We start from the raw sequence: 11,178 nt of genomic DNA, 5'->3' as shown, positions 1-11,178 counted from the left end.
AAAGAAATGAGTAAAGGTTTTTATGTTTTGAATAAGAGAGAAGCTCTGGATGCTTTTAGATCGCGAGACTGTCGAAAAGTGCGTGAAGGTTTTTATGTTTTGAGTAAAAGAAGCTTTGGATGCCTTTAGCTCGCGAGACTGTCGAGAAGTGAAGTGACTTTGTGACTTCGCTTAAATCGTCAGCTCGGTTAAGAAAGTGGGGTTTGGGGGAGTTGCTTCGGAAATCTAATTTTTATGCCCAAATATAGTCATAGGACTGTGCTTCGAATGTTTTTTAGAGGTGGGGGTTAAGAGTACGTTGCAGTGTCTTTAAGATAATTTTAAAGAAGATAGGATGTACACAGTCTGTCCCAGATCCAATGAGACTGGTCTAAAAAAAATATAAAGCGTTTATTATTTTGATTTTTTATTCTTGTTTATTCAAAATAGTCTCCTTCTGAGTCAATACACCGCTGGAAACGTTCAACAAATTTTTCGAAATATTTTTTATACTCATCGGCTGGAATGGCCTTTAGTATGGCGGTCGAAGTCTTTTGGATGACCGGGATGGTATCGAAATGATTTCCTTTCATCGCCAATTTCAGTTTGGGAAATAGCTAGAAGTCGCACGGAGCCAAATCAGGTGAATACGGTGGATGATCGATAACAATGATTTTTTTTTTTTGTCAAGAATTCACATACCATGATGGCTTTGTGTGATGGTGCATTATCGTGCAACAAAAACCAACTGCCTGGCTCTCGATATTTCGGTCGAACTCGTCGAATTCTGGCCCACAATCGTTATAGAACTCCCAGATAATATTCTGCGTTCACTGTCTGACCTTCTGGGACGAATTCACTGTGAACAATTCCCTTTGAATCGAAGAAAACGGTTAGCATTGTCTTGATTTTGCTCTTCTGAAAGCGTAATTTTTTCTCTTTTGGCTCTTCTGGTGACTTCCATGCCGCACTCTGACGTTTTGTTTTTGGCTCGTATTGAAAACACCACGTTTCATCACCAGTTACAATGGCTGATATGCTTGCCGGATTCCTTCGGGACATTTTTAACACGTCTTTGCAATGCTAAACTCTCCAATCTTTTTGGTCGTCTGTCAGAGTGTGTGGCACGAAGCGCGCACAGACCTTCCGTTTGCCCAAATCTTCGGTCAAAATTCGATAGACTGCTTTTCGGTATCCCAGTTTCCTCTTCGATGAGTCTCGCAGACACACAGCGATCGCTTCGAAGAATTTCTTTGACTTTCTCGATGTTTTCTTCATTGCGAGTGATTTCTGGCGGCGGTGCTTGGTCATCGTCTGCAGGGTCCTCACAACCGTCATGGAATCGACCAAACCAACGAAAAACCTGTGCACGGGACATGCATTCATCCCCGTACACATTTTTTAGCGTTTCGTACGTTTCTGCACCACTTTTACCCAATTTAAAACAGAATTTAATATTCGCTCTTTATTCCATGTTGGTTTTTCGACCGACGTACACAAAGTGACTTTACATAAAATGTCAAACCACAGTGAAATATCAACCGAATTCGCTCAAATTTTGAGGTTAAGTAGATGGGTAGAACATTCACCTACCATCATTCACTCATAGATGTCGCTGCGCTAAGAACTTTAATGGAACCAGTCTCATCGTATCTGGGACAGACTGTATACGGCAATAAGAGGATTTCGAGGGTCTCTTTGGTCTTACAAAAAAACGCGGCAGCAATCTTATTAAGAAAGAAATATCAATATTTTTACCCGAGTTGTCCAATGGTAAATAAGGGAATAGCTGAGTTCAATTACGGCTAAGAAGGATGTTGCGATATTATTAACGTTGACTAACAAGGAAATGACGCAACCTGTTTCATCGATTTCAACACGAGTCATAGCACACTCGATAGCTATGATGCCGTGTATAAACGCCCTAACATAATATGCGTGAATGCGTCTTTGTTTACGAGTAATTTGCAGTTAAAGTTTGGCTCGCGGAGCCGTGCCACACATAGGGCGCAAGTTACGACACTCTTTCACGAAGCCGGCGTGACTGAGCAGACAGAGGCTCCCGCGCCGCGAACACTTTTGCGCCGACGACGGCGTTCGAGTCCCGCCGACAACTGGTTCGTTTTTTTTTTCGTATGTAAAGACATGTAATAAATATTTTTATATTGTTCTTATGTATAATTCCTTTTTTTGTTTCTACGCTATTAATCAAGGCTAATTAGGAGAGTCAGGTCTTTCAAATATGAACACAACTTTTTTATTACAATAAAATGTTACAATAAAATTACAATAAAATGTTTTTGTCCGTATCAAAACACATATGGTACACACACACACATAAGACAAATATAAGGCACACAAATGAAAGTTACGTATTATAAAATATGGTCATGCAGTCGCAACTCTGCGGATGGAATGCCGTATAAAAGCATGTAAAACATAATAGCTTTTTGCACCAACTGCACGTAATGAACGCATAATTTTTTGCACAAATACACTTTTGACTATGTATAGTTGGTGGAAAACATATTTGATTGACGTTGTAAAATAATCCGCGACTGTCAACAAGACGCATACCACGCATATTGGAGCATAAAATTGAAAACTGGTGCTGATAACAGATAGTGTGTGAGCGATTATATACGAATCGCATCAGCGCGAGTGTTCAAATTTATATTTTCGTCGCCGGTATATAAAGAAGGACAGTTCTATATACGCTTTATAATGATTTTAACCTGTCTATAGAAATAAACATCGCACGGTTGACAAATTGGCGTACATTTTGGTTGTATTATTTGTAGGTTACACGTTGGCCTATTGTTATTATCGCGAAATATTTCGTTATACATATGGATATTCTTTTGTCCTTCCCAAGAATCAACAAAAAATAAAAACTGATGATTATCAACGTACGACTTAAGAACCCGTTTCAAATATTGCTGGTAGAGAGACGTTGTTAATTTCCCTGATTTGGAGCAGACTGGAACAACATTTTTACATAATAGCAATAACGCATCTACCTCTTTCTGTACCCGGACTCCAAATGTGTCGGAAGTCTCTTGTAAGTAAACGAACACTTTATTTAATAGCTTGCCCGATTGTGTGACAGAATATTGTGCAATATAAGAGTGAGTCACTTTGTTTAGATCGCCGATACATAATTGTACGAATTTTTCGCCAGTATGCATGTACGTTCGTGCAACATTTACGCGATATTCGCACCGTTTGGTCAGAATTTATTATGAAATCCGGGTCGTAATTCGGTGATATACTTCTAATTAATTCTTGAAAGTGTACAGCGGATTCCATCACAGCTTGCGGTGATATTATTTCTCTTTCTAATAAATACCGAACAACTCGACGGTTAGAAATTTTATATTCACGTAGAAATGACGTTAACCATGTATTCGATGCTACAAAGCGGAAAGCTTTGTCATGTTCTTCTCTTTCTTCTTCTTGTTTGTTATATTGAACGGCTGCAGCCATCGCCCACTGTTGAAGGAGACGTCGTGTAACAAGTTGCCTTTACTCTCTTGCTTCCGTAAACCGATTATATACATTCCGTTTTATTAATTGCAGCTTATCCCAATAATTTCCACCAGATAAAATGTATTTGCGGAAGCGTGCAACTTCACTGTGATAATGCAAATGCTGTTTAAACTTGCTTTGTAACGTACGGAAGCTCCAATTCGGATGTTCGTTTGCGGTCATAACTATTTGCAATTTTACGTCATACGGCACTAGATCCATCGCTGCAACTTTTTGCGGAGGTTCGTAGTCTTCCGTTCTTTGAATCGTATGAGGCTTGTCCGGAGAAGACTCTTCCGTTCTTTGACTCGTATGAGGCTCGTCCGAAGAAGACGATTGAACACCTTCCATCGCGTCTTCTTCAATCACGTCTTCTCCTTCTGCTATATAATATTCCACCTCATCTGATATTTTATGTTTTCCCAACAGTTTAATTAATTTTTCAAACAATTTTCCGCCAATTAATTTGGAATTTTTTGATAATTTTCTTGGCGCTTCATTATTAATTAAATTAAATTGTATCAGGAGATCTGTAAATATGAATTCAATATAATTGATATTGTATACAAGGCCAATACGTACAAATATATCTTTCCATTGCTCACACATTCAATATATTTACCTCGAAGATATTCTATTGCGTCCGTCAACTCTTCTTTCGTAATATCACATTTTGCTAGATTATGCACATAGCTGATCGTTGCTTCATCTACAAACGTGGTTTCCATTTTTGACACGAGTTTTTCACTGTTCACGTTACGAAGACTGCCCAGAGAATGAAGCGAGCACGTCACAAAACATGAGAATCCCTTTGCGAGAAGGGGAAAGGGAAGAGGGTTCCTTTTCACTTGTAACGGTTCTAACGGCTCTCGGGTTTCTCTCACACAAAATAATCACTGTCTGGCCATTTCTTTCCCATACCATACGAAATATTTATGCGAAATAGATTTACACGCAAAAAACATTTTATTGTAATTAATAAAAAAGTTGGATTCATATTTGAAAGACCTGAGTCTCCTAATTAGCCTTGATTAATAGCGTAGAAACAAAAAAAGGAATTATACATAAGAACAATATAAAAATATTTATTACATGTCTTTACATACGAAAAAAAACGAACCAGTCGTCGGCGGGACTCGAACGCCGTTGTCAGCGCAAAAGTGTTCGCGGCGCGGGAGCTTCTGTCTGCTCAGCCATGCCGCTTCGTGAAAGTGTCGTAACTTGCGCCCTATGTGTGGCACGGCTCCGCGAACCAAACTTTAACTGCAAATTACTCGTAAACAAAGACGCATTCACGCATATTATGTTAGGGCGTTTATACACGGCATCATAGCTATCGAGTGTGCTATGACTCGTGTTGAAATCGATGAAACAGGTTGCGTCATCTCCTTGTAAGCGAGTGGGAAACAAGATGGTTAAAGGTTGTTGGTTAAAGGATTTGTTAATATTTCCATCGAAACTTCCAGAAATTCCAGGGCCATCGCGTCGTGTGTAGAATAGCTAGGTCGGTTCTAACTCAATTTGTAAAATATTTTTTGCAAATTTTTATTAATTAAATATTTTAATTAATACCCCCTTCTTTATTGACACCCCCCTCTTTAGTGATACCCTCCCTTATTGATCCTCTTATTGGTGCCTCCCTTTATTGATACCCCTCTCCTACCCCGAATTTTTTGATTCTGTGGGTAAGATGGCGACCGTGACATCACGCATATGTCTAGAGAAAAACGTGCCGGGATGTAGGTAGGCTCGAACCTGGGGCCCTCGCGGTTACTGTCCTACGTTTCAATCTCCTAGACCACCGTCGCCTGTTGCTAGTAGACGTCTAAAGTGGAAGTTCTTACAGTGTGTATGATGACGTCACGAGAGAAAAGAATTGCCGGAATGTTTTGCTAGACTCGAATCTGGGCCCTTGCGGTTACCATCCAACGCTCTAACTTTCTACACCACCGTCGCCTGTTGTTATTAGACGTCTAGTGAAGGTTCTTCCAGTGTGTATGATGACGTCATAAAAGAAAAAAACGAGTGTAGTTCCAAAAAGTACTCATCTCCGATTCTTTTGAAATTTAGTATTCTTATGTATTTTAATGCGCTGATTGCGAATATGATAATGAAAATTGGCGACAAGGTCATCTTCAATGTCAAAATGAAGAAAAAGTAGCTTTTTCGCAAGTTTCTTTCATTATCTTAATAAATATTGATTTTAGCAGAAAAAGTTCTAAATAAAAGTTGTGCTTCTCTTAAAAACATAACATTTATGTTGTATACATTATTACTGTAAAAGCAGTATTTTACGAGGAAAACGCAATTTAACATTTTGGATGTTCTTCCGAATAGGGCACTCATGTTTTTACAATTCCACATGGATTTGCAATTTTTCACGCAAAGCAAGGTTTACCTCACATCTTTCTCTGCCTACGAGGTGAAACGAGATTTGTAATTATTACGTTTTATATGAGTTTGCGAGTTTCCACGCGAAGCGAGGGGGAGAGGCTCATTTGTGCACGGTACAATTGGACACGTTGCAATTGCGCATTGTGCTATTAGACACATAAAGTTGCGCACCGTTCGATTAGACACCGTTCGATTGGACACCGTTTCATTAGACACCGTTCAAGTGGGCACTGTACAATTGGACACTGTTCGATTGCACACATATTAGATGTGTGAATTAATTCGGTCCATCTAGCGGTCAATTGCTGCACTATGTAATTTTCTAACCTCTAATGTTCGCAAAAGGCTTTATTTTTTAGTTTTGATATCTGGCAATAATATTCAGTTCATAAATGTTTGGGTTTGTAACAATAACATTGTGTTTATCTGATTCGAAAATGTCGAAATTCGAGCCAAAAAAGAATCATTTCCGGTGTTACGTCCTGCAGATTTAACTAACAAAATTGTCTTTTCCTCTCGCGGATTTATATTCTCCTAATATAACTATAATAGGAATATATACATATATAAATATCAGGTGTAGTAAAAAGAAATCCATTATTTTTCCAATAGATGGCTTTAGTTATCTGTATCTCGCGTTGTATAAGTCCGATCGGGTTCCACTAGATGGCGTTAGAAAGATGAGATTTTTAGGTTTTTTGTGTCCTCTTGCTCTCTCGCCGATGCAAGTGGAGGGTAGGTTCCTAAATTAACCTAGGCGTGTTCTTCTTTGGTCCCTTTATTGCGCACGTGCCTGCCAGCTGCAGAGCACGTGAGTCACAGGTACAACTTATTCGTCTACAATACAGAAAAATAGTTTTCTATGCTCGCACGACATATGAGCCACAGCGGGACTCATATGTATATGTGTGTGTGTCGAACGGAGCCGATGCTCCTGCCTGCCCGCTCTTGCACAATCGCGACCGCGTGCAGAAATTGCGGTGTCAGACACGACAAAGAAAGAATGACTAACTATGAACTAGCGATCGTATATTCGTGAGCTCTGTGTGCGCTTCCAACGGTTACTGCTCGTTGGTCTTTTTTCCCGCACGAGTGACACTTGCGCGCGCTCTGTAGCGCCGCACGGAAAACGGATGCGTGCGCTTTTGGGAGCTCAAAGTCCCCACAGGTGCTCCCCCCTCAGTGGCCTCTCTAGACAGAGAGGAACGAAACTTTCTTCTTTTTGCGTACGTTTTTAGTTGTGGCGCGGATGAAGTGGACGGACGCGGATCACTCGTTTGCGGCTGTTCAGAGCCGTTGTTCTCCAGCACTATGAACGCGGGTTTTAACGACTCTGTTGATAGGGTTTTTTCCTCACCATTGATATCCACCAGGAAAAACACGGTCTGTTATGCGCCTGATTATTCGGTGAGGACCCGAATACGGCGGATCGAGCGGTCGGCGAACAGAGTCAATGCGACGGAAGACATGCGAACAAGTGTACAAATCCCGGAAAACGAACGGTTTCGCGTTCGTGTGATGAACTGTCGCCGTTGGACGGATCTTACGAATGTATTCGCGGAATTTTTCTAAAAATATAAACGGATCAGCCGGTGGATCCTCATGAACAAAAAATTCACCCGGTAACCGTAGTGTTGTGCCGAAGAGAAGCTCTGCTGGAGACGCTTGCAGATCCTCCTTCACGCATGCTCTTAGGCCAAGAAGAACGGTTGGTAAGATGTCTGGCCACGGTGTTGGTGCATGGCATCTTAGTGCTGGCCTTCAGGGGCGATGCCAGCGTTCGATGAGTCCGTTCGCTTGTGGATGAATACGGCGTAGTGCGAATCCGAGTTGCCACCAATTAGTCGCGCTAATGACTGGAAGAGTGCAGATTCAAATTGCGTTCCCTGATCCGTGGTGATCGTCAGTGGAGTCCCGAAGTTGCATATCCAGTGATTGAAGAGAGCGGATGTTACAGTGTCTGCTTCAATGTTCGGTAGTGGAAGTGCAACTGGCCATCTGGAAAAACGATCTATGATGTGAGGCAATAGCGGTTACCTCGTATAGGCGGTACTCTATCAGGTCCAAATGGATGTGATTTGAATCGGTTGTCCGTTTGCTTCGATATATTCAGCCGTGGTTTGTTGTGTCTGCTGACTTTTGATCGCTGGCACGGTTAAACACTCATGTGCCCAGCGAGAAACATCTTGGTTGATGCCTGGCCAGATGAATTTTTGTTGATGCACTTCAGCGTTGAGCGAGCGCTCGGATGAGCCGGACCATGGATGACGTCGAATGCTTTGCGTCGAAGTGGTTGTGGTAGGTACGGTCGTACGATGCCCATCGAGACATCACACCAGATGTCTTCTTCTTCGATTCGAAGGTGGTTCAGCTCGAGCGACGTTGATCTTACGATGTCTGCGAGTTCTGGATCTGCTTCCTGCGCGTTTGCGATGATTTCTGCTGAGAGTGTGCTTGGCATCTCAATTGCGTTGATCCTGGAGAGCGTGTCTGCAACCACGTTGTTTTCGCCTTTCGCTTTGGACTATGGACCGTGGTCCGTGGTGAACTGCGAGATGTAGTCCAGTTGTCTTAGCTGGCGTGCGAACTCTTTTTCTGTTTTCTGCTGAAAGCGTATGTTAGCGGTCGTGGTTGTCCGTACCTGGAATACTCTTCCTTCAAGTATGTGTCTGAAAGAGACTTGACGGCAGGAACACAGCAAGAAGCTCTAGGTCAGATGTAGAGTACTTCTGCTCGGTTGGAGAGAGTTTCCGTGAGAAAGAATCCAAGTGGCTGCCAGTGTCCGTCTATCTGCTGTTCGAGTGACGCGCGCCTAGAGCGAGTCCCGCAGCATCGGTCGTCAGTGTGAGAGGGTGCATCTGGAGCGTAGAAAGGACTGAATGTGTGGGCAGCTGTCAATGCATCCTTGCATTTCTGGAACGCAGCCTCTGTCTCCAATTGTCCAGGGATATCTCTCGCTTGTCCCTCTTCTTCGCCTCCTTCAGGTGTTTGGTTAGCGGAGCTTGCTGTTGAGCGGCATTCGGCAATACTCGACGGTAATAGTTTACCATCCCCAAGAAGCGACGTAGATCTGACGATGGTCTTGGGTTTTGGGAAACTGTTGAAGTGGCTTACCATCCGTCGAGTGGTGGTTTAAGTTCCAGTCTGTAGATGGACAATGTAGCGAGGTAACGCACAGAGTCTGTCCAAGAAGAGATTTTGGTCGCATGGACTGGAAGGTTCTTCATGGCTGTCTGAGAAGATGATGATATCATCTACGTAGCATGCAGCAAAGTTGATCCCGCGCAGTATATTGTCCATGTGCCGTTGGAACGTTTGCGTGGCATTTCGAAGTCCAGGCGGCATGCCTAAGAATTCAAATAGGCCGAAAGGTGTCGTGACAGCGGTTTTGGGGACGTCCTCCGGTGCAACAGGAATTTGGTGATACGCTCGGATTAGGTCTAGCGTGGAAAAGACCTTTTTTCCGTGCAACTGTTGTAAGATGTCCTCTATTCGTGGAATCGGATATCTGTCTGGAACAGTTTGAGAATTTAGACGCCGGTAATCACCTGTTGTGCGCCAGCCACCTTGTTTTTCTGCACCATGTGTATCGGACTCGCCCATTGACTGCGTGAAGGTTGCACGACCCCAAGATGTAAGAGAAGGTCGAAGTCTGCCTTGGCGGCTGCCAATTTGTCACCTAGAAGTCGTCGTGGACGCTCGAACACTGGAGGTCCTGTGGTCTCTATATGATGCGTGATCCCGTCAAAGCGGATCGCTGAAGGAGTTGGCCTTGGTGCGAAGACTGCTGCATGCGAGTCCAGTAGTGTGGCATATGGCTCTCGGTGTGGTGAGTTCGGAAGATTGTGTTGACTGGTTGCGGAGACACTAAAAATGGTTGTCTCACATACCTGACCCTGTGTGGCAAGGCTGGTTTTTGGATCCACAAGGCGTTGTCGAGAGAGATCGATGATTAGACCGTAGTGTGAGAGAAAATCAGCTCCGATGATCGCTGAGTTCACATCAGCAATGATGAACGACCATTTTAATGCGCGGCGAAGTCCGAGATCGAGGGTGAGCGGCTGCTGGCCAAATGTGCAGATGGCTGATGAATTGGCGGCGAATAGTTGTAGTTCGGTAGGAGTGAGCTTCCTGTGCACGCACTTCCGAGGAATCAGCGAAACGACGGATCCAGAGTCGACCAGGAACCTAATATTCGTGGTTCTGTCAAAAACGTGGAGTCTTTTCTCACTAGGCGCTGTTGTGCTGTCGCCGATTGCCTGTGTCGACGGCAGCGACGTCAGTTTCCCGCGCCATTTGCATTGGTAGCTTGGAGTGTAAAGCTGCACGGCTGCTGGCATCGTCTCGCAGCAGCACCGAAGCGGCGGTGGTAATAGCACCACTGCCTGGTTAGTTGCTGAGTGTTACGAGAGCGCGACCTGGAACGTGTACGTTGACGCTGGGTGGGCTGTCCTTGGTGGACAACAGCAGGCAACAGGTGCTCGAGCAGAGTCGTCAGGTGTGCGACGGACTGTTGCATGGTGGTTACTGCTTCTCCTAACTGCTGAATGGTTTGGGTGTCGGCAGAGGCTGCAGCTCCAGTCTACCTGGTGACGGTGAATGTGGTGCAGCAACTGCAAGAACTTGGGTGTAGAAGAGCCTTCCATGAGCTCGTCTGCAACTGTTGAGAGGTCCTCTAAGCAGGTTGTCCGAAGGATCTTGAGGACTCGCTGTATCCCGGGTGGTAGAAGTGCTAGCCAGCGCACTCGCAGGATGTCCTGTGACACTCGGTCGCCTGCCAGTGTCCTCATGTGACGGAGGAGTTGTGAGGGCTTGCGGTTGCCAAGCTCTAAGTCTGTGAGTAAACGGTGGAGCTGCTTGTCTGCAGAATCTGCGAAACGTGCAAGTAACTGCGTTTTTAAAGTGACATACTTGTCAATGACAGGTGGTGATGCCAGGATGTCCGCTATCTCTTGAATTGCTTCAGAGTCGAGTGCACCGATGACAAGGTGATATTTGCCGTCATCAGAGCGGATACGATGTATTTGAAATAAGATTCTATTTGCGCGAACCACAGAGCAGGCTGCTGTTTCCAAAACGATGGAATCTTACACGCTGTAATAGATTCGATGACACTGTCGTTGAATGGAGGCCCCATGTCAATGAGCGGCTCCAATTGGGATGCACTCCCGTGAGGTAGTTCGATGTGACTTGGCCTTGCCGGTGTGCCGGGTGGCTGCTCCGATCCCTTGGACGGAGGGGTGTGATGTAGCGACATGGTGTCTGTTCGGATTCACG

The 11,178-nt window shown here is 44.1% G+C and overlaps 1 protein-coding gene across 1 annotated transcript; it reads right to left on the bottom strand.

Annotated features, from left to right (window-relative positions):
• Positions 1-9,431: 9,431 nt before the first annotated feature.
• LOC112588410 (uncharacterized) lies at positions 9,432-10,241 on the bottom strand. Its single transcript, XM_025298229.1, has one exon. It carries the CDS (start codon positions 10,239-10,241, stop codon positions 9,432-9,434), a length of 810 nt encoding a protein of 269 aa, XP_025154014.1.
• Between the last annotated feature and the right edge of the window lie 937 nt (positions 10,242-11,178).

This window comes from Harpegnathos saltator, unplaced genomic scaffold (assembly GCF_003227715.2).
Source record: "Harpegnathos saltator strain DR-91 unplaced genomic scaffold, Hsal_v8.6 scaffold211, whole genome shotgun sequence".
NCBI lineage: Eukaryota > Metazoa > Arthropoda > Insecta > Hymenoptera > Formicidae > Harpegnathos > Harpegnathos saltator.
Note: the sequence above shows the minus strand (reverse complement) of the source record. Positions and strands in the feature narration are given on the sequence as shown.

Coding starts and splice junctions, on each gene's coding strand:
- LOC112588410 (XM_025298229.1), bottom strand. CDS start 10,241: ATGCCAGCAGCCGTGCAGCTTTACACTCCAAGCTACCAATGCAAATGG.